Source organism: Callithrix jacchus, chromosome 22 (genome assembly GCF_049354715.1).
Source record: "Callithrix jacchus isolate 240 chromosome 22, calJac240_pri, whole genome shotgun sequence".
In the NCBI taxonomy this organism is placed as follows: domain Eukaryota; kingdom Metazoa; phylum Chordata; class Mammalia; order Primates; family Cebidae; genus Callithrix; species Callithrix jacchus.
In genome coordinates this window covers 20167256-20191948 of record NC_133523.1, presented here as the reverse complement: position 1 = coordinate 20191948, position 24693 = coordinate 20167256, and the positions used below count along the sequence as shown (strand labels likewise).

Here is a 24693-nt window from a genome sequence, read left to right as displayed (position 1 = left end):
AGCATTCGTCTACACCAATAACAGACTTAAAGAAAGCCAAATCAAGAGCGAACTGCCATTCACAATTGCTACAAAAAGAATAAAATACCTTGGAATACAACTGACAAGGAACGTAAGAGACCTCTTCAAGGAGAACTACAAACCACTGCTCAACGAAATCAGAGAGGACACAAACAGATGGAGAAACATTCCATGTTCATGGTTAGGAAGAATTAATATCGTGAAAATGGCTATACTGCCCAAAGTAATTTACAGAATCAACGCTATCCCCATCAGGCTACCATTGACTTTCTTCACAGAACTGGAAAAAACCACCATGAACTTCATATGGAACCAAAAGAGAGCCCGCATAGCCAAGTCAATTCTAAGCAAAAAGAACACAGCGGGGGGCATCACACTACCGGATTTCAAACTATACTACAAGGCTACAGTAATCAAAACAGCATGGTACTGGTACCAAAACAGAGATATAGACCAGTGGAACAAAACAAAGGCACCGGAGGCAACACAACATACATACAACTATACAATCTTTCATAAACCTGACAAAAACAAGCAATGGGGAAAGGATTCCATGTTTAACAAATGGTGTTGGGAAAACTGACTAGCCATGTGCAGAAAGCAGAAACTGGGCCCCTTCCTAACACCTTAAACTAAAATTAACTCCAGATGGATTAAAGACTTAAACATAAGACCTGGCACCATAAAAACCCTAGAAGGAAATCTAGGCAAAACCATCCTGGACATAGGAGTAGGCAAGGACTTCATGAACAAAACACCAAAAGCATTGGCAACAAAAGCCAAAATAAACAAATGGGACCTAATGAAACTCCACAGCTTCTGTACGGCAAAAGAAACAGTCACTAGAGTGGATCGGCAACCAACAGAATGGGAAAAAATTTTCGCAGTCTACCCATCTGACAAAGGGCTGATATCCAGAATTTACAAAGAACTCAAACAGATTTACAGGAAAAAAACAAACAAGCCCATACAAAAGTGGGCAAAGGATATGAACAGATACTTTACGAAAGAAGACATATATGAGGCCAACAATCATATGAAAAAATGCTCATCGTCACTGGTCATCAGAGAGATGCAAATCAAAACCACATTGAGATACCATCTCACGCCAGTTAGAATGGCGATCATTAAAAAATCTGGAGACAACAGATGCTGGAGAGGATGTGGAGAAAAAGGAACACTTTTACACTGTTGGTGGGAGTGTAAATTAGTTCAACCATTGTGGAAGACAGTGTGGCGATTCCTCAAGGCCTTAGAAATAGAAATTCCATTTGACCCAGCAATCCCATTACTGGGTATATATCCAAAAGACTATAAATCGTTCTACTATAAAGACACATGTAAACGAATGTTCATTGCAGCAATGTTTACAATAGCAAAGACCTGGAATCAACCCAAATGCCCATTGATAATAAACTGGATTGGAAAAATGTGGCACATATACACCATGGAATATTATGCAGCAATCAGAAATGATGAGTTTGTGTCGTTTGTAGGGACATGGATGAATCTCGAGAACATCATCCTCAGCAAACTGACACAAGAACAGAAAATGAAACACCGCATATTCTCACTCATAGGTGGGTGATGAAAAATGAGAACACATGGACACAGAAAGGGGAGTACTAAACACTGGGGTCTATTGGGGGGAAAAGGGGAGGGCCAGTGGGAGGGGGAGGTGGGGAGGGATAGCCTGGGGAGAAATGCCAAATGTGGGTGAAGGGGAGAAGAAAAGCAAAGCACACTGCCATGTGTGTACCTACGCAACTGTCTTGCATGCTCTGCTCATGTACCCCAAAACCTATAATCCAATAAAAAATTAAAAAAAAAAAAAAAAAAAAAAAAGTAAAATCCTGTAATACATACTTTATGTTTTCCATTTATCTGCTTTTGGGTTTCAAAAAATGTCGAGCACCAGCTCTAAGCAACAGGATTCATGACCCAAAACTCTGATCTCTTCTAATCAGTTCTGTGAGGCAAAACTCCAGGGTAGAGCCAGACATAAATAAGGCCTCCAGAAAGGTTGAATATGAACAAGCCTGGGTCAGGGTGTACAGCCAGTGTAGAATTCTGTGCTCTATGCCACTGGGGAGTACTTTCAGGGTTTGGTTTTTTTGTTTGTTTTTGAGATGCAGTTTCACTCTTGTTGCCTAGGCTGGAGTGCAATGGTGCAATCTCAGCTCACTGCAACTTCCACCTCCTGGGTTCAAGCAATTCTCCTGCCTCAGCTTCCTGAGTAGCTCGGATTATAGCCATGCACACCACACTCAGCTAATTTTATATTTTTAGTAAAGACGGGGTTTCTTCATGTTGGTCAGGCTGGTCTGGAACTCCCAACCTCAGGTGATCCGCCCACCATGGCCTCCCAAAGTGCTGGGATTACAGGTGTGAGCCACCGTACTCGGCCTTCAGTTCTTTTTTTTTAAGGTTATTTAATGGAACTTAAATTGGAGTTTCTATAATTTAAACTTTTTTTAGCTTGAACCCGGGAGGGGGAAGTTGCAGTGAGCCAAGATTGCGCCACTACACCCCAGCCTGGGTGAGAGAGCAAGACTCCGTCACAAACTCTGTGTGTGTGTGTGTGTGTGTGTGTGTGTGTGTGTGTGTGTGTGTGTGTATTTTAATAAAATATTTTTTTCAATTTTTTGGTTAACTAACAGATCTAAATATATTTTGTTTTTTGTTTTTTTTAAAGATGGGGTTTCACCATATTGGTCAGGCAGGTCTTGAACCCCCGACCTCAGGTGATCCACCCACCTTGGCCTCCAAAGTGCTTGGATTATAGGCGTGAGCCACTACGCCCAGCCATGTTTTGTTTTCCGTATCATATAACAAAAGCATTCTGGTCAGACATGGTGGCTCTGCTTATAATCCCAGCATTTTGGGAGACCAAGACATGAAGCCTGTGTAAGCCCAGGAATTCAAGACCAGCCTGGGCAACATGGCAAAAACCCACGTCCACAAAAAATACAAAAATTAGCTTAGCATGGTGGCCTGTACCTGTAGTACCAAGCTATTCAGGAGCTAATAGTAGGACTGCCTGACCCCAGGAGGTTGCAGCTACAGTGAGCCCTGATCACGCCATTGTACTCCATTCTGGATGACAGAGTGAGACCCTTTCTAAAATAAATAAATAAATAAATAAATAAAGGTAAAGCATGTAAACTTATGGGGGTTTCGGGGGGGGGTTTTTGTTTATATTTAAATTATTATTTGAATAGTTTGGGGGTACAGAAAGTTCTTTTGTGGTAATTTCTGAGATTTTGGTGTACCCATTTCCCAAGCACTGTACACTGTACCCAACGTATAGTCTTTTATCCCTTCCCCTTTCTGCTGAGTGCCCAGAGTTCATTATATAATTATTTTTTATTTTATTTATTTTTATTTATAAAGACGGGGTTTCACCACGTTAGCCAGACTGCTCTTGAACTCCTGACCTCAGGTGATCCACCCACCTCGGCCTCCCAAAGTGCTGGGATTACAGGCATGAGCCACCATGCCTGGTCAATTATGGTCACTCTGCAAGAGTAAGGTGGTATCACATTGTGCTTTTGATTTGCATTTCCCTGATCACTAATCATTAGTGATGTTCAGCATTTTTTTTCTGTTTGTTGGCTATTTGTACAAATTCTTTTGAGAACTGTTTAAGTCCCATCTGTCTTTGTTTTTGTTGCATTTGTTTTGGGGATCTTGGTCATGCACTCTTTGCCTAAGTCAATGTCTAGAAGAGTTTTTCCAATGTTATGTTCTAGAATTTGTATAGTGTCAGGCATAAGTATTTGATCCATCTTGAGTTGATTTTTGTATGAAGTGAGAGATGAAGATCCAGTTTTATTCTACAGTACGTGGCTTGCCAGTTATCCCAGCACCATTTATTGAACAGGGTGTCTTTTCTTCACTTTTATCTTTGTTTACTTTGTCAAAGATCAGTTGGCTGTTGAGTATTTGGGATTATTTCCAGTTTTCCTATTTTGTTTCATTGGTCTACATATGAATTTTTATACTCATACAATGCTGTTTTGGTAACTATAGCCTTGTAGTATAGTGGCGAAGTCTGATAATGTGATGCCTTTAATTTTTTTTTTTTTTTTTTTTTTTGGTATGCTTTTGGCTTTGTTGGGGGTTTATTATGTTTTTTTTCCTAGTCTTGCTTTGACTATGCAGGCTTTATATATATATATATATATTTTTTTTTTTAGGATTTTTATTTTTTAGTTCTGTGAAGAATGATGTTATTTTGATGGGAATTACATTGAATTTGTAGATTGCCTTTGCTAGGTTGATCATTGTCACAATATTGACCCTACCCATCCATAAGCATGGAATGTGTTTCCATTTGTTGTGCTGTCTATGATTTCTTTAGCAACATGTCATAGCTTTCACCACCATGGTTAGATATATTTCTAATTATTTAATTTTTTTGCTGCTATTTTTAAATGAGTTGAGTTCTTAATTCTTGGTTTGGTCACTGTTAGTGTACAACAGTTCCACTAATTTGCACATATTGATTTTGTATCCTAACATTTTACTGAACTTATGTAGCTAAAAGCTTTTTTTTTTTTTTTGAGATAGGGTGTTACTCTGTCTCCCAGGCTGGAGTCCAGTGGCAAAATCTCAGCTCACTGCAACCTCCACCTCCTGGGTTCAAGTAATTTTTTTGCCTTAGCCTCCCTAGTAGCTTGGATTACAGGCACCCGCCACCATACCCAGCTAATTTTTGTATTTTTAGCATAGACAGGGTTTCACCATGTTAGACAGGCTGGTCTTGAACTCCTGATCTCAGGTGATCCACCTGCCTCGGCCTCCCAAATGCTGGAATTACAGACTTGGGCCACTGAACCCAGCCCTGAAAGCTTTTTAGGTGAGTATTTAGGGTTTCCTAGGTATACAGTTATATCACTGGTGAACATATACATAACATATACATATGTTAGGAGGCACTAATTCTAACTGAAAATTTTTGGCAAATAAATTCACCCATATAACCTTCATACCTTCTTTTTTTTAATTTTATTTCATTTTTTTTTAGATGGAGTCTCATTCTGTCATCAGGCTGGAACAGAGTGGCATGATCTCGGCTCACTTAAACCTCTGTCTCCTGTGTTTAAGCAATTCCCCTGCCTCAGCCTCCTCAGTAGCTGGGCTTACAGGTGTGTGCCACCATGCCCAGCTAATTTTTGTATTTTTGTAGAAATAGGGTTTTACCATGTTGGCCAGGCTAGTCTTGAACTCCTGACCTCGTGATCCACTTGCCTCAGCCTCCCAATGTGCTGGGATTATAGGCATGACCCATCCCGCCTGCCCCTATTTATTTATTTTTTAAACGGGGTGTCACTCTGATGCCCAGGCTGAAGCGCAGTGGTGCAATCTTGGCTCAGGTTTGCAACCTCCACGTCCAGGTTCAAGCAATTCTCCTGCCTCGGCCTTCTGAGTAGCTGGTACTACAGGTGTGTACCACCATGCTCAACTAATCTATGTATTTTTAGTAGAGACAAGGTTTCACCATGTAGACTAGACTGGTCTCAAACTTTTTACCTCAAGTGATCTGCCCACCTTAACCTCCCAAAGTGACCTTCATATCTTTTAAGAATAAACAGACGGGCCGGGTGCGGTGGCTCACGCCTGTAATCCCAGCACTTTCGGAGGCCAAGGCGGGTGGATCATGAGGTCAAGAGATTGAGACTATCCTGGTCAACAAGATGAAACCCCGTCTCTACTAAATACAAAAAAAATTAGCTGGGCATGGTGGCGTGTGCCTGTAATCCCAGCACTTTGGGAGGCTGAGGCAGGCAAATCGCCTTAAGTCAGGAGTTCGAGACCAGCCTGGCCAACATGGTGAAACCACATCTCTACTAAAAATACAAGAAACAGCTGGGTGTGGTGGCAGGCACCTGTAATCCCAGCTACTCTGGAGGTGGAGGTAGGAGAATCACTTGAAGCCAGAAGGCAGAGGGTGCAGTCAGCTGTGATCATTCCACTGAACTCCAGCTGGGGTGACAAGAGCAAAACTCTATCTCAAGTAAGAAAGACTGGTTAAAGACTTAAATGTAAACCTTAAATTAAAAAAAAAACAACAACTCTGGAAGATGACTTAGAAAATACTATTTTAGACAGAAATTGGCAGAGACTTCATAATGAAGATATGAAAAGCAGTTGCAACAAAAGCAAAAACTGACAAACAGAACCTAATTAAACTAAAGAGCTTTTTCATAGCAAAAATAAACAATAAAATAAAAAAATCACTGGTGGCTCACACCTCCCAGCACTTTGGGAGGCTGAGTTGAGGGAAATCACAAGATTAGGCGCTTGAGACCAGCCGGGCCAACATGGTGAAAGCCCAACTCTACTCAAGATACAAAAAAAACAATTAGCTGGGCATGGGGGTGTGTGCCTGTAATCCTGCTACTCAGAAGGCTGAGGCAGAACTGCTTGAACCCAGGAGGTGGAGGTTGCAGTGAGCCAAGATCACACCATTGCACTCCAGCCTGGGCAACAGGGTGAGACTCCATCTCATAAAAAATATGTATGTATTCTGTAGGTTTACATATATATATATACACCCACCCACACACACACACACACACACACACACACACACACATTCTGTACAGAATAAAACAAAACTTTTCAAACTATGCTTCTGAAAAAGGTCTAATATCCTATCATAAAAAACTTAAGAAATTAAAAAAAAAAAAACCTCACTAAAAAGTAGGCAAAGGGACCAGGCGTGGTGGCTGACGCCTGTAATTCCAGCACTTTGGGAGGCTGAGGTGGGTAGATAACAAGGTCAGGAGTTCGAGACCAGCCTGGCAAACATGGTGAAACCCTGTCTCTACTAAAAATACAAAAATTAGGGAGAACAATCCAAGATGGCCAATCACTAACATCCCGGGATTGCAGCTCTCAGGGAAGGCGTGGAGAACTAGAGGACGCCACACTTTCAGACAAACTCTGGTCGCTCACGGAGCAGAAGATGCCCCAGTGGAGGAAACACACAAGTGGCCAGCGTGACTCTCGTGGCCGGCGCAACGGTTCCGCGGGCACCTCGGCGCGGCAGATCACGGAGCAGAGTAAACAGGTTCGAAGGACCCACACGGGTCCCCAGCAGGACACCAGAGCCCCGCGCAGCGGCTGTGACAGCACCTCGGCACGGGAGCGCTCAGCGCAGAGTAAACGGGACTGGTTCCCCTTCTGACCGAGGTTTGGAGCCCCGGGAAGGCAGAGTCGCCTACTACGGAAACAAGAAGGAAGCCAGACAGGAGAATCCTGGGCAGAAAAGCACCATCAGTCTTAACGCCACTGCTCTGGCCCTGGGAACTAACAACCTGGACTTCCACTCAAGAGACCTAATCTGAAAGTTGGTAATTTCAAAGACGACAGGAGGATAAATTTACAATGACGGGAAGAAACCAGCGTAAAAAAGCTGAGAATACTCAAAGTCAGAACGCTTCTCCCTCTAAAGATGATCACAGTTCCACATCAACAATGGAACAAGGCTTGATGGAGAACGAGTGCCTCCTGATGATAGAATCACTCTTCAAGGGAATGGATAATAACAAACTTCGGTGAGTTAAAAAAACATGTTGTAGCCCAACGTAAAGAAACTAGGAACTTTGAAAAAAGGTTTGATGAACTCCTATTGAGAATACACAACTTAGAGAGGAGTATGAGTGAATTAATTGAACTGAAGAATACAATACAGGAACTCCGAGAAGTATGCACAGGTTTAAACACTCGAATTGTTCAAGCAGAAGAAGGGATATCAGAGGTCAAAGTCCAACTTAATGAAATAAAACGTGAAGAAAAGATTAGAGAAAAAAGGATAAAAAGGAATGAGCAAAGTCTCCAAGAAATGTGGGACTATGTGAAAAGACCAAATTTACGTTTGATAGGTGTACCTGAATGCGACGGAGAGAATGAATCCAAGCTGGAAAATACCCTTCAGGATATTATTCAGGAAAATTTTCCTAAACTAGCAAAGCAGGTCAACATTCAACCCCAGGTGATACAGAGAACACCACAAAGATATTCCTCAAGAAGAGCAACCCCAAGTCACATAATCGTTAGATTCACCAGGGTTGAAACGAAGGAGAAAATACTAAGGGCAGCCAGAGAGAGAGGTCAGGTTACCCACAAAGGCAAGCCTATCAGACTTACAGCAGATCTCTCAGCAGAGACTCTACAAGCCAGAAGAGAGTGGGGGCCAATATTCAACATCCTCAAAGAACAGAACCTTCAGCCCAGAATTTCATATCCAGCCAAACTAAACTTCACAACTGAAGGAAAAATAAAATCTTTTATGAACAAGCAAGAACTCAGAGATTTTATTACCACCAGGCCTGCTTTACAAGAGCTTCTGAAAGAAGCATTACACACAGAAAGAAATAACCAGTATTAGCCTTTCTAAAAATACACCAAAAAGTAAAGAGCACCAACATAAAGAAGAATTTACACCAACGAATGGATAAAACAGCCGGTCAACATCAAATGGCAGTAACCTAAATTTAAACTGACTAAATCCCCTAATCAAAAGACACAGCCAAAACCCAATGGCATGTTACATCCAGACCTGTTTCACATGCAAGGATACACAAAGACTCAAAACAAAGAAATGGAGAAAGATTTACCAACCAAATGGAGAGCAAAAATAAATAATAAATAAATAAAAAGCAGGAGTTGCAATTCCCGTATCAGATAAAATAGATTTTAAAGCAACAAAGATACAGTGGTAAAAGGATCAATGCAACAACAAGAGCTAATGATCCTAACATCCAGATATGAGACTTAGATTCAATGAGACAGAAAATTAATAAGGATATCAAGGACTCAAACTCAGACCTGGAACAAGTAAACTTAATAAATATTTATAGAGCTCTCCACTTTAAATACACAAAATATACATTTTAGTCAATACCACACCACACCTACCCATAAGTTTAAATGAAACATTGATGGGCCATTATTAATACCCATTTTTTTTCAAAATAAAGCAATATTTCCATTTACTCTCCCTCTTTCTTTTCCTCTTTCTTCCTCTTAATTTTTTTTTCTTTCTTTCTCTCAAAAAAAAAAAGAAATCAACTTGTAAACCTCTAGATCGAGGTCGACAATGTCTCTCTCATTGCTTGATTCCCTTCCCTCCCTCCCTCCCCGCTTCCTCCCTTCCTGCCTTCCTTCATCCCTTCCTTCCTCCCTACCGTCCTTCTTCTCTCCCTTCCTGCCTTCCTCCCCCCCACCCAAAAAAAAAAAAAATTAGCTGGGCATGTCTCAAAAAAAAAAAAAAAAAAAAATATATATATATATATATATATATATATATATATATATATATATACAGAAACAGAAAAAAACTCATGGGTGTGATGGCATGTGACTATAGTCCCAGCTACTAGGGGAACTAAGGTAAGAGGACTGCTTGAGCTCAGGAGATTGAGGCTGCATTGAGCCTAGATCACACCACTCTACTTCAGCCTGTGTTAAAGACCCTTTCTTCAAATATAAATGAACTAAATAAAAGATTTAATAAAAACAAAATATGGTACATAAGCATCATAGAATACTATGTGGTCATAAAAAGAAAGAAAACAAAATCATGTCCTTTGTAGCATGATGGATGGAACTAGAGATCATTATTTTTAGAAAACTAATGTAAAGACAAAATACTAAATGTTGTCAGGTGTGGTGGCTCAAGCCTGTAATCCCAGCACTTTGGAAGGCCGAGGCAGGTGGTTCACGAGGTCAAGAGATCAAGACCATCCTGATCAACATGGTGAAACCCTATCTCTACTACAAATACAAAAAATTAGCTGGGCATGGTGGCACGTGTCTGTAATCCCAGCTACTCAGGAGGCTGAGGCAGGAGTATTGCCTGAACCCAGGAGGCAGAGGTTGCAGTGAGCCGAGAGATCACACCATTGCACTCCAGCCTGGGTAACAAGAGCGAAACTCCTCTCAAAAAAAACAAAATAAATAAATGTTACCATTTATAAGTAAGAGCTAAATAATAAGAACACACAGACACAAAGAGAACAACAGACACTGAGGGCTAGTTAATGGTGGAGGGTGGGAGGATAAAAAGATCACAAAAAAATACCTGTTTGGTGCAATGTTTACTATCTCAGTGACAATATAATCTGCATATCAAATGCCCATGACACAATTTTACCTGTATAACAAAGCTGCATGTGTACCCATGAACAAAAAATAAGGAAAAAAAACTCATGCGTTTGGGAGTGTGCAATGTAGGCGACAGGACTGGTGTGTGGTACAGACAGTAACCCGGGTGTGACTCATTTATTTCTGGTTTCATACAGGCCAAGATTATGAACAGGTGGTCCAGAACCCTAGGTTGCTTCTGGTTGGTGAAAACAGGTTGCTGCTGCAGATTCAGTGCCTGGGGGTGGGGATACGCCAGGAGACTTGTAGACACTTTCGTAGGGTTTTGGCAAGAAACACTAGGATCAAAAATGCTGTGGTAAAATTCCTGAGTGTGATGTCTAGCCCTGGGTGTGGTGTAGATACCTCAATGTCTAGTGCGTGTTTGTGAGTGGGTAGAAATCCTGTGCTGGCAGCTGTGGAAAAAGGGAATCTGCTATCAGAGCTTCTGTCCCTTAAGGTTTCAGTCCTCTCTCACCCTGGGAGGAGACCTAGAATCATAAACAATGGGCAGTGTGACAGACAGGAGAGCAGAGCCTCCCAGAGTTCCAGTCCAGGTCGGGCCTTTGTGATAGTTTTCTTCTGGCACCAAATCTGTAGAGTCTGCTGAACACCAAGGTTCTCCGACATCAACGTATTGTCTAAAATCTGCATTCTGACACCATCCAGAGTCAGAACAGACCCTGATTCAGGGCTCAGTCCCACAATACTGTCCTTACTGCAGATGTCATTAAAAAACCTAATGGACTCATCTATGTTTCTGAGCTACGGTTTAAACATCGGGGACTCCTATAACCTCCCCCAAGTTCAATGATTTGATAGAGCCACTACAGAACAAGCAAAGTACCACAGTTATGTTGACCAGTTAATTATAAAAGATACAACCCAGAAAAAGCCAATGGAATAAATGTACAGGACAAAATAAATCAATCAATCTTTTTTTTACTGATCATACAGCCAGATACAGACTCTGCACATTTTCTTCTTTTTCTCATATAAAAATGAGCTGAATTTGGCCAGGTGATGTGGCTCATGCCTATAATCCCAGAACTTTGGGAGGCAGAGGTGGGCAGATCACCTGAGGTCAGTAGTTCAAGACCAGCCTGCCTAACATGGTGAAACCTTATCTCTACAAAAATATTAAAAAATTAGCTGGACATCATGGCACATGCCTGTAATCCCAGCTACCTGAGAGGCTGAGTTGGAGAATCGCTTGAACCCAGGAGGCAGATGCCATTGCACTGAGCCGAGATCACACCATTGCACACCACCCTGGGCAAAAGAGTGAGACTTCATCTCAAAAAAAAAAAAAAAAAAAATCAGCTGAATTTGTCTTCAATTTTCAAAATAAATACTTCTTGGCCGGGTGCGGTGGCTCAAGCCTGTAATCCAAGCACTTTGGGAGGCCAAGGCAGGTGGATCACGAGGTCAAGCGATCGAGACCATCCTGGTCAACATGGTGAGACCCCATCTCTACTAAAAATACAAAAAATTAGCTGGGCATGGTGGCGCATGCCTGTAATCCCAGCTACTCACGAGGCTGAGGCAGGAGAATTGCCTGAACCCAGGAGGCAGAGGTTGCAGTGAGCCAAGATGGAACCACTGCACTCCAGCCTGGGTGACAGAGCCAAACTCCAACCCAAAAACAAAAAAACAGAATTAGGCCTTTAATAACCATTTTGGCTGGCTCAATATTAACCTCAGCTTGGAGTCACTGGGCTCAAGCTTTAATTTCTATGACAGAGTTACTCACTTAGTTTTTGAAACTGTTTAAAAAAATCTAGCAAAATTATCAAACATATTACTCATATAAGAAAAAATATATTTTTTGTTGAGATGAAGTCTCACTCTATTGCCCAAGCTGGAGTGCAGTGGCATGATCTCAGCTCACTGCAATCTTCACCTCCTGGGTTCAAGTGATTCTTCTGCCTCAGCCTCCCCAGTAGCTGGGACTACAGGCATGTGCCACCATGACTGGCTAGTTTTTGTATTTTTAGTAGCGACAGGGTTTTCCTACGTTGGCCAGGCTGGTCTCGAATTCCCTGACCTTTGATTTGCCCAGCCCGGCCTCCCAAAGTGCTGGGATTACAGGAGTGAGCCAACTCGCTTGGGCCAAGGGAAAAAAAAAAATTTCAGGTCCTTACATTTTATACTTCAATAAGGAAAGCAAAAGTATCTATTCCTGGCTGGGCACGGTGGCTAACGCCTGTAATCCCAGCACTTTGGGAGGCTGAAGCAGGTGGATCACAAGAGGTCAGGAGTTCAAGACCAGCATGGCCAACATGGTGAAACCCCAACTCTATAAAAAAAAAAAAAAATTAAAAAAGAAAGAGAAAAAAAGTATTCCTTTCAGACAATAAATGTATTATTGTATAAGTTTCACAAAAAATCATGTAGTAAACAATTAGTAATATGTGAACACTTCTAGGAGGTAACAAGTTTACTCTCATAAAATTTAGCATGAAACTAAAATAAATAACAGGATCAAAAAATCAAAATAACAGGATAAGGAATAGAGATATTCACTATTACAAACTTTCCCTGCAAAAAAAGAAACTGATGCTTTTATGAATCCATGTAACTCACCAATTATCTACCTTATTTTCTTATGGAACTGTATTCATTTTCTACTGCCAAAATAGAAAGTTTTTTTTTTATTCTTTTCCTTGGTAGCATTCTAAAAACTAAGCCTTGGAATTTCATTTGTAATGACACAGATGTAAAAATACACACTTGAAAAAATTCCTTAATTCACTACAGAAAAGAAACTGTAAAAGTAAATGAGGGCTAGGTATGGTGGCACATGCCTGTAATCCCAGAACTTTTAGAGGCTGAGGCAGGCAGATTACTTGACATCTGGAGTTCCAGTCTAGCCTGGACAACATGGTGAAAACCCAGCTCTACTACAAATACAAAAATTAGCCAGGATGGTGGCGGGCTTTCATGGACTTTCAGCCTGGATAGGTCTCAAAATCCTCAGTTCAGCTGATCCACCCACCTCGGTCTCCCAAAGTGCTGAGATTACAGCATTAGACAGCGCTCCCAGGTACCTTTGTAAATATTTTCTTACCTTTAAAGCCCTACTAATGAAATGCAACTTATAGTTTAAAAAACTGAGGTCAAGATAAGTGAAAACAACAATTGTTTTCAATGTCACAAACCCAGGGAGTAGCAATGCTGATTAAAAAACAGATGTGTCTGACTTATGTGTCAAGTATGGCCATCCAATCACTTGAGAGATTCTCCCACCCCATCCTGTTCTAAGTGCTCAATGACCACCCTCTCAGGAGACACTGCACTATGCCCCAGTGAGTGGCCCAGGATCATGTCACTTTGTAAGTTCTTGTACCATCTAACTGGGGTCAGTTTTCTTTCTTAAAATTTTTGTCTTTTGAAATACTATTTTTTGGCTAGGTGTCGTAGCTCATGCCTGTAATCCTAGCACTTTGGGAGTCCAAGGTGGGTGGATAACCAGAGGTCAGGTATTCAAGACCAGCCTGACCAACATGGCAAAACCCTATCTCTACTAAAAATACAAAAATTAGCCAAAAGTGGTGATGTGTGCCTGTAATCCCAGCTACTCAGGAGACTGAGGCAGGAGAATTGCCTGAACCCAGGAGGCAGAGGTTGCGGTGAGCCGAGATCATGCCATTGCACTCCAGCCTGGGTAACAAGAGCAAAACTCCGTCTCAAAAAAAAAAAAAACAGCAACAACAACAAAAACTTTTATCTTTTTTTTTTGTTTTAATTTAAAATTATTAGAGATGGGGTGTCACCATGTTGGCCAGGCTGGTCTCAAACTCCTGACCTCAGGTGATCCACCCATCTCAGCCTCCCAAAGTGCTGGGATTACAGGCGTGAGCCACCGCTCCCGGCCAAAACTTTAATCTTTCACAAAATTTTCACTATTTTTAATTTCACTATTTCTCTGCTCAGTTAGAGAATCCAAGGGGCAGAAATTTCTGTGTTTTTTACTAGCTTCTGATTGGCTTAACAGCAGTGTGTCTCTAAGAAATGGAGACTGGGTTGGGTGAAGACAATCTTAATGTCTTTAAAAAACAATGACTGCCATTCTAACTGGCGTGAGATGGTATCTCAATGCGGTTTTGATTTGCATCTCTCTAATAACCAGTGATGATGAGCATTTTTTCATGTTTGTTGGCCTCATATATGTCTTCTTTTGTAAAGTGTCTGTTCATATCTTTTGTCCATTTTTGAATAGGCTTGTTTTTTCTTATAAATCTGTTTGAGTTCTTTGTAAATTAAAAAAATAATAATAATAAATAAATAATAAAAATAAATTTAAAAAAACACTCATAATCCCATTGTCCAGAAAAAAAAAGAATGACAAAAGGAGACTCCTCTCAGCCCTGGGGCAGCCACCATCTTAAGAGGTTTTTAGGTTTTGCTGTTTGTAAAATAAATTAGGCCAGGCACAGTGGCTCTCGCCTATAATCCCAGCACTTTGGGAGGCCCAGGTAGGTAGATCACGAGGTCAAGAGATCAAGACCATTCTGGTCAACACGGTGAAACCCTGTCTCTACTAAAAATACAAAGAAATTAGCTGGGCATGGTGGCGCATGCCTGTAATCCCGGCTACTCGGAAGGCTGAGGCAGGAGAATTGCCTGAACCCGGGAGGCAGAGGTTGTGGTGAGCCGAGATCGCACCATTCCACTCCAGCCTGGGTAACAAGAGCGAAATTCCATCTCAAAAAAAAAAAAAAAAAAAATTAAAAATGACCAGGAGCTGATATCCACCAGACACTCCAGCAGATACAGCCATGGTGGGTATCTTGATTTATCCCCAGGCAGTACTGAAGCCCAGGACCAAGAACAAAACCAAAGGGTGGTTGAAGACATCTCACCTCATAGTTTCCAAAGGGAAACCTTAACCCAAAAACATTCTGATAAGATCTCTGTGCCTGCCAGGTGCAGTGGCTCATGCCTGTAATCTCAGCACTTTGGGAGGCTGAGGCAGGCAGATCAGGAGGTCAGGAGATCGAGACCATCCTGGCTAACATGGTAAAATCCTGTCTCCACTAAAAGTACAAAAAAAAGAAATTAGCCGGGCATGGTGGCATGTACCTGTAGGAGAACCGCTTAAACCTGAGAGGCAGAGGTTGCAGTGAGCCAAGATCAGATCCTGCCACTGCACTCCAGCCAGGGTGACACAGTGAGATTGAGTCTCAAAAAAAAAAAAAAAAAAAAAACTCTGTGCCTGTAGAAGATAAAGCCAAAACAGGAACAATTATTTTTTTTACACTACAGCGTCAGGAAATTACATTTGATTTCTTCTCGTGGAAAGTATTTACAAATAGCAAACAAACCTTTTTAAAGTGCCATCCAATGCTTTGTCAAAAAATGATTACTTAGGCCTGTGCAGTGGCTCACACCTGTAATTCCAGCACTTTAGGACCCTGAAGCAGGCAGATCACCTGAGGTCAGAAGTTTGAGACCAGCCTGACAAACAGAGAAATCCCATCTCTACTAAAAGTACAAAATTAGCCAGGCATGGTGGCACATGCCTGTAATCCCAGCTACTTGGGAGGCTGAGGCAGGAGAATCATTTTTTTTTTTCCTTTGAGATGGAGTTTCGCTCGTTACCCAGGCTGGAGTGCAATGGTGCGATCTCAGCTCACCGCATCCTCCGCCTCCTGGGTTCAAGCAATTCTCCTGCCTCAGCCTCCCGACTAGCTGGGACTACAGGCGCACGCCACCATGCCCACCTAATTTTTGTATTTTTAGTAGAGACGGGGTTTCACCATGTTGACCAGGATGGTCTCGATCTCTTGACCTCGTGATCCACCCACCTCGGCCTCCCAAAGTGCCTGGATTATAGGTGTGAGCCACCACGCCCGGCCTACTTTAAAGAAATCTGACTCAAACGCATGTTTTTATAAATTACTGAATTGGGGGAAACAAAATTGAGGCTTAGCCAAGTATAAACTGCCAATTAACCTCTGCATACATAACCAGGAAATGTCCACCTTGATTGTACAAATTAAGAAACTATGTAACTGTACCTAACCAATTAATTGAATTTGGTTTTCTTTATCACATCTTTTCTTCAAGCCCCTTCTATGGACGTGTTAGGGTCACAGCAAGGCAATTCCATAGACACCCTCCCCGTTCTCCCCGCTAAGCCGAGCTCACAGCAAAAACAGCCTCACGCCCTGCAAACTGTCAGGCCGGTATCCTCGCCCGGAAGGCTCCCTGATATTCCACACCCCTCCCCTCCTGCCGCTGTCTGCCCCGTACAGGAACACTGCAAGCCAACCACGCCCAGGCTAATGCAATCCTAGCCAGCTCTTGCACCCAAAAAACCCGCCCGACAACCCGCCAGCCAAGGGCGGCCCGCCCCGTCCCAATCCCGCTCCCCCGGAGCCAATCAAAGCGCCCTGCTGTTGCCCGTTTCACCATGCCATAAAAACCCCACGCCCCGGAAAGTCAGCGCGACTTCTCTGGCCCCTCGTTGTAATGGTTACTGCCGAGTTTAAAATAAGGAAACTAAGGCCAGTATAAGAACAATCAGATACCAATTTATTTACCTCCCGCGAGGTTCTGTGGTCCTAAGGAAAGGGGGCCAGAGAAGTCGCGCTTGACTTCTCAGGGCAGGGGGTTTTACGGGGGTTAGAGGGGGGCTGGCCTAGGATGCATGGGGTGGGCTGCCATTGGGTAAGGCTTGGCGGGATTTCTTCAATTTTCGCGGGTTCAGCTGTATAGTTTAGTGCTGAGAGTGCACAGTTTAGTGCTGAGGTTCAAATGCATAGCTTGGTGCTGAGAGTGCATAGTCTAGTGCTGAATACCTGGGGGCAGAATGCAGAAGTGGGCGAGGGGAGCCCGCATGGAGGAGTCAAATGCTGAGTAATGTGTTCTGCCTGAAACTGTTATCAGGCATAGAGAGGGGTGGGTGTTGTTCATCCGGCTCTTAGCAAGGCTATCGGCCGGACCGCAGAACCTCGCCCAGGAGCCGATTAAATTTCTTTATTTTAATAACTGGCCTCAGTTGCCTCATTTAAACCTCAATTGCTTCATTCAGACCTTACACAAACAGGGGCACCTGGGTTCCAGGATGTGGTCGCACCCGGCTCTGGAACCCAGGATGGTGACCCAATTAAGCAGGATGCTAGCGCTTAAGAACCAAGAGGCAGTTTTTCTTAGAATACCACCCAGCCACCTGCAAACTTTCTATATAACCTCCACAGTCTGTAAGCCAGGCTGCTGCCATCACTGCCTGTGGTGAGGCAGCCAGCCTGGCAGGTTGAAATAAACTTACTAATCCTGACTCTCCATCCTTTCGGTCAACCTCACAGGACGACAAGCTACCTCACAGGAAGACAAAGCATAGCTGGGTACGCTACAATTTTTTAATTACTTTTTGATTAAATTATTTAATATTTTTGCGGTGACTTCTCTACATGTTTAATAGGAAAAAAGAAAGACTCGGAACCCAACAGACCAAAGCTCTTCCCATTCATGAACCCGCCACACGAGTCAGGATTCTCCTGTGTCTACCCTTCCGTGGTCCCTGCACAATCTAGGAGGGACAGGGACCTGCGGGAGCAAAGCTGCCCAGAGAGGGCTCCAGGCAAGGGCACAGTCGCTGCGCAGGTAAGGGACAGAAAGCTTGGGGCCGGGCCTCAGCGCAGCTGCCATCTTATGGCTGAAGGGGGCTGAGGCCAAGCTAAGAGAGAACTCCGGACGCACATGGTGGAGCCACTTTGGGGAGGCCTGAGTCCCGCCACAGCCCCTTCCCCCCCCCTCCCTCCCGGATCGGACCGGCACTCTCACCATTTCCAGGCTTCCAGGGGGTCCTGGCGTCATAGCTGTGGATCTCCCAATACCTGCAGGTCACAATGCCACAGAGGCTGGGCTTCTACATGGAGAGGACACAGGGTAGGAAACATGAGACATTCAGCTCCCACAGCTTCTAAGAGACAAAGGCCCCTGCAAACCCGGAAGCCGCCCTGTCCCGCTCCAGCTGCGTGTCTGATTGGACGGTTTCCAGTTCACCGTCCTTGATTGGATAACGTTGAAGGCCCTGCCCCTTCAGGACCTGAATGACAGGAGAGGTAATCAGATGCTGGGCTCAGTGAAGACTGAGTGACAACCTAAGCTGCAGCCTTTTCAGGGACGGACTCCTCCCTGAGCTGAGCCGAGACAGCGCCGCTGCAGGCCTCTCTGAGCAGACAGAGCCAGACTCCATCTCAAAAAGACAAAAAAAAAAAAAAAGACTATCATACATTTAACCAGCCAATAGCGGAGATTCTGTGTCTCTTTGCAAAGTTTGGCACCCACATAACTTTCTGGGTCTTCTCTTTATAAAGACCATACAGAATTGGCATTCACTTGCGTACTGTGTAAAGCTCTTGGATGGTACAGACAGTGTCATCATAGAGCCTAGCACACAAGTGAGGTGTGTTTCTCATGTGCACAACACAGCAACCCTTAGGATTGGAACCCACCCACACAGAGCTCACTTCGGAGGTTCTAACCTCATAAGTGGATACAGTCCACAGTTGAAATTGTGACTGTCATATGTGAATATCCAGCCAGACTTGAAATGGTAAAATATTTCTAAACCAGCTCATAGCAGGTAAGAAATCTCTTATCCAGATTCAGCCAACTGGAGACATGTCAAGTCTCATACCTGAGCCCAGGACCACAGGTATGACCATAGGTCCATACCAGCATAAAGGTCTCAGGTATGCATAGAGTATAAAGCCCTCAAGTGGGACAGAAAATATCCTAACACATCTCAACACACAGGTGAGATTGTGACACTCATATGCAGACCCAGCTGGCAGTAATGATTATCATCCTTCCACAGCCCACTGTTGAGATTCTGAATCTCAAAACCAATAAAAAAAGGCCAGCACGGTGGCTCACGCCGGTAACTGCAGCACTTTGGGAGGCCGAGGTCGGGAGTTTGAGACCAGCCTGACCAACATGGAGAAACCCCAATGTTTGGAAAACTCTGCCCCTACTGTGAAAGCTCTCTTTCCCTCTCCCCACAAAGAGGATCCCTTATCTCTCACTCTACCTACCGCCCTAGCCTTCCCGCGCCGCAGCCACCTCCCGCCTGGCTTCTGCCTCATCAGCACTCCGCAGCTTCCCGCCGCCCAGCGGTTCAAACTGACCAAACGTTGCCCACCACCTCAGCTCTCTCCCTCAGTCCTTCAGCCCCCCTATAAAAGAACCCTGCCCCTCTGAGCGGCACGGCCATTTTCCTCTTCTTCCCAGCTGGTCCGCCCGGAGGCTCTTTCCTCTCAATAAAGCCTGAACTTAAGGAATTTCTTCTAACCTGCGGTTCGGTTTTTGTTCCAAACGAGCTCAGTCCTCCCGCAGAGGGTAGGTCAGACAAGTGGTGCCGAAAACCCGGGAGGGAGGGGCCATTGGCCCGGCCACGGCCCCCCTCCCAACCTACCCAACACTGGCCCTGCCACCTCCATGCTCCGACTAAGGTAAGCCAAGTTTTTCTTGCTTTACCCCGCCCTTCCCATCTCCTCTTCCTACGGCACGGTGCAGTTGCTCCCTCCGGCGTTCCGCACGGACTCCTCGCCTAGTCTCGGCCGAGCCGAGGAAGTCCTCCATTCCGGCTCCAGGAGCCTTCCGAGGGACAGCCTCCAGATGGGGGACGCCCCTCTGACCGCTTCCCTATCCATACTTAACCGTACTCCGGGGAATTTGAAGCGAACGGGGACACCTTTTCTTTGCATCTGCCCATCCGCACTGGAGGGTCTGTAGCTGCGCCTGCCATGGGAAATTCAGAGTCCAAAATGACTTCCGGCACCCCCCTTGGGTGCTTGCTGCGAAATTTTACCAAATTGGGATACTCCGAAACCCTCAGAAAGAAAAAGCTTGTCTTCCTGTCCCAGGTGGCTTGGCCCCAATACAAACTCAGTAACCAGTCACATTGGCCCCCAACTGGCACTTTCGATTTCAACACTCTCCGAGATCTCGACGATTTTTGTCGCCGCACGGGCAAAGACAATGAAATTCCTTAAGTCCAGGCTTTTTGGGACCTCCGTACCCACCCTGACCTATGTTCTTCCTGCTCCACCTACCAAATCCTCTTAGTTCATACCCCTCGTAAATCTTCCTCCACTACCTCTCCCCCTCCCTACTGCTCACCGGAGGATCTGCCTGAACATCTGTCCCTTCCTGCCAACCTCAGCAACCAGTCGCCATCAGCGGCACGCTCTTCCCCCACTCACTCTGCACCTCCTACCTCAGAGGCCATGCCTCGCTCTTTTTCTACTCCCTCTGGGCCCCTCCCTCGGAGGCCGCACTTCCTCTTGCCTCTCCGGTGGTGGCCCACACCCACTCTCACCAACCAGCTATCCTGGCCCCACTCCGAGAAGTAGCAGGCGCTGAAGGCTTAGTCAGGGTCCATGTTCCTTTCTCACTCCAAGACCTGTCCCAAATCGAGAAACATTTAGGATCCTTCTCAGCCGACCCGTCCACCTATATTAAGGAATTCCAATACCTCACTCAAGCCTACAGCCTCACTTGCCATGATATTCGCGTTATCTGCTCCTCCACCCTCACTGTAGAGGAGCACGAGCACATCCTAGCTGCAGCCAGAAACCAAGCAGACAAAGATCATGCTATAGATAACCAGATCCCCTTAGGCCCCGAAGTAATCCCAGGTGAAGACCCCCAATGGGACTATCAGGCTAATCGAGGGTCTGACATACCCAAGAGGGACCGCATGATTAGATACCTCCTCAGGGGAATGGATACTGTATCTAACAAAGTTGTAAACTATGACAAACTGAGAGAAATCACCCAACTACCCGATGAAAACCCTGCCCTGTTTCTCACCCGTCTTCAAGACGCCCTTACCTGCTTTACTCGCCTAGACCCAGCCTCACAAAACAGGGCGACTGTCCTAGCATCTCATTTCATATCTCAGTCCGCCCTTGATATCTGGAAAAAACTGAAGAAGCTAGGAGATGGCCCCGAAACCCCTATACAGGACTTGGTAAAAATGGCCTTTAAAGTATTCAATGCCAGGGAAGATGCGGCTGAGGCTGCCCGCCAAACTCGCATGAAGCAGAAAGTCGCTCTACAGACCCAAGCCCTAGTAGCAGCCCTTCGGCCGGCAGAAATAACAAGGGTAAAGCAAATACCCGCACCCCTCCCGGGGCATGTTTCAAATGTGGAAAAGAAAGGCACTGGTCAAAAGCCTGCCCCCAGCCACGGCCTCCTACCAAGCCCTGCCCTATTTGTCAGCTCATGGGACACTGGAAGTCGGATTGCCCTAACTCACCTCAGGCCTCAGTTCCTCAAAACTCTGGCACGAGGGGGCAGCAGGGTAACATCCCCCGGAGCCAGGCTTCTGCCTCAGCTGGTCAGGAGCCAGGCATTCAGGAATCTCCAATCCCAAAGTTGTTAGGGTTCAGGGATGATTAACAGGGCCCTGGCTCCTCAACCTCAGTTACCCTTGCTGAGCCCAGGGTCATGCTCCAGGTAGCGGGTAAGAGCGTACATGGGGGCTACCTACTCTGTTCTTCCCTCCTTTTCAGGCAAAACCACCCCTTCCCAGGTCTCTGTTATAGGAATTGATGGGTCCCCCTCCACTCCTCACCAAACTCCACCCTCAACCTGTCTGTTTGGCCCTTCCATTTTTACCCACTCCTCTCTAGTCATTCCCTCTTGCCCTGTACCTCTCCCAGGATGAGATATCCTAGTAAAATTGCAAGCTACCATTACTTTTCCACACACAGAGACCTTCCTCTTACCCCTCATCGCCAACTCACCTTCCCCCCTCCTCCGGCCGAACTCCTCCCTGACGTAAATCCCAAAGTATGGGATAGTGACACCCCCACTGTAGCCTCACACCACCGACCCATACTCATACACCTAAAAGACCCCACAGCCTTCCCTTCTCGCCCTCAGTTTCCTATCTCCAAAGTTCACTGCCTCGGCCTCCTACCTATCATAAATAAACTGAAAGCTCAAGGACTACTCATTCCTGCAAACTCCCCCTGCAACACTCCCATTCTGCCTGTGAAAAAGCCCTCAGGTCAGTACCGCCTGGTCCAAGACCTCCACCTTATCAATGCAGCAGTCATTCCGGTCCATCCAGTAGTCCCCAACCCCTATACCATCCTCTCACATATCCCACCGTCCACAACCCACTTTTCAGTCCTAGATCTTAGGGATGCTTTTTCTCTATCCCGCTACACCCTGACTCCTACTTCCTCTTTGCTTTTACCTGGAAAGATCCTGTCACCAATCTGTCTCAACAGTTAACGTGGACGGTCCTCCCTCAAGGCTTCCGGGACAGCCCCCACCTGTTCAGCCAGGCCCTGGCGACAGACCTGCAGCAATGTAACATCTCCCCTTCTTCCTTACTCCAGCTAGATCAAAGCTTTCCCCACAGCTTATAAAACCGCAGGAGTTGTAGCCGAGCACCTCGTCCGGGACATCATTTCCCGATTCGGCCTTCCTTCTACCATCCAGTCAGACAACGGACCTGCCTTTATTTCTAAGATTACCACTGCTGTTTCCACATCCTTAGGGATTCAGTGGAAACTGCATGCAGCCTACCATCCCCAATCCTCGGGTAAAGTAGAACAGGCCAACGGCCTCATCAAAGAACACCTAACAAAACTTGCCTTCGAACTCCGCCAGTCCTAGGTTACCCTACTTCCTATCGCTTTGACAAGGCTCCGAGCAAGCCCCCGGGGCCCCTCACAACTCAGCCCTTTTGAGCTGCTCTACGGACGGCCCTTCTTACTCTCCTCCCCCCTACCACCAGACCCCCCTCCTCTATCTACCTACCTGCCCTATTTCACCCTTCTCCGAGCTCTTCTCCGAGAACACGATGGTGCAACAGAACACTTTTTAAAACCCTCAACCCTTCTACACACTCCCGCAGCCTATGCTTACCAGTAACCCTCGTACCCCGATTAACCATTTACTCCCCAGCAGAGTTCCAACAACAATTCATACATCATCGTGTATGACGGGCCGCCTTTTTACCCCTCATAGTAGGTCTCTCTCTCGCCGGATCAGCCATAGGAGCCGGACTAGGGGGAGGAGCCCTAGCCCACTCCCATCAGGCTCTAGCACGACTCACCTCTCAATTTCAGGCCGCCATCGACAATTCTACAGAATCTTTAGCCTCTCTCCAAAGACAGATCACCTCAGTTGCCCAAGTTGCCTTGCAGAACCGAAGAGCCCTAGACCTGCTCACTGCTGAACGAGGAGGGGCCTGTATCTTCCTACAAGAAGAGTGCTGTTACTACATCAATGAATCCGGCCTAGTAGAAACCCGAATCGAGAGCCTCCAGAAACTCAAAACTAACCTGCAGAATCAGAAGTTCTCGGCTGAAGCCACAGCGTGGTGGTCTTCCTCTATGTATACCCTCTTGTCCCCGTTGCTTGGGCCCCTAGTAGCCGTTTGCCTAATCTTATTGCTCCTTGCCTTCTACAGTTCCTACAGCAGCGCTTTCAAGAACTGACTCGAGTCACCATCCACCAGATGCTGCTCCAACCCTACCCTGAACGAGTGCTAGAAGCGGACCTCTCCCCGAACACCCAGGCTCCTTAGGAAAAGAGACCTCTTCAGAACCCCCCGTCGACCCTTGTCAGCAGGAAGTAGCCAGAGAGACAACCGGCGCCCCTGACCCCCTCTTTTTCTTTTCTTTTAAGGAGTCGGGAATGTTTGGAAAACTCTGCCCCTACCTTGAAAGCTCTCTCTCTTTCCCTCCCCCACAAAGAGGCTCCCTTATCTCTCACTCTACATACCGCCCTAGCCTTCCTGCCCAGCCGCAGCCACCTCCCGCCCGGCTTCTGCCTCATCAGCACTCCCCAGCTCCCCGCCGCCCGGCTTCTGCCTCATCAGCTCTCCCCAGCTTCCCGCCCAGCGGTTCAAACTGACCAAACGTTGCCCACCACCTCAGCTCTCTCCCTCGGTCCTTCAGCCCCCCTATAAAAGAACCCTGCCCCTCTGAGCGGCACGGCCATTTTCCTCTTCTTCCCAGCTGGTCCGCCCGGAGGCTCTTTCCTCTCAATAAACCCTGAACTTAAGGAATTTCTTCTAACTTGCGGTCCGGTTTTTGTTCCAAACGAGCTCAGTCCTCCCGCAGAGGGTAGGTCGGACACCCATCTCTACTAAAAATACAAAATTAGCTGGGTGTGGTGGCACACACCTGTAATCCCAACTACTCAGGAGGCTGAGTCTCGAGAATTGCTTGAACCCAGGAGGCTGAGGTTGTGGTAAGCTGAAATCATGCCATTGTACTCCAGCCTGAACCACAAGAGCGAAACTCCATCTCAAAATAATAATAATAATAATAAAAATTTCAAAAGTTGAAAAATTGACTTTTATTCTTGAATAAAGTTTACAGGTAAGCTGGTGACTCTCAAACCAAGATTCAGCACACCTGAGACTTGAGAGACTGTGAGTCCACTAAGAAGACACAGTCTAGAGGACGAGTTGAAGGTCTCATGCACAGATCAAGTCCATGGCTGAGCCTGCAACTCCAGAACATAGATCCCACA

At 45.5% G+C, this 24693-nt stretch overlaps 1 protein-coding gene across 1 annotated transcript in view; it reads right to left on the bottom strand.

Moving 5' to 3' along the window:
- Window positions 1–20405, bottom strand: part of LOC100406344 (uncharacterized) — a 57263-nt gene extending 36858 nt beyond the window's left edge. Inside the window, 2 exon segments of the mRNA XM_035285467.3 lie at window positions 17968–18052; window positions 20311–20405. Of these exon segments, the coding sequence (XP_035141358.3) occupies window positions 17968–18000 (33 nt within the window). The 5' untranslated portion in view covers window positions 18001–18052; window positions 20311–20405.
- Between the last annotated feature and the right edge of the window lie 4288 nt (window positions 20406–24693).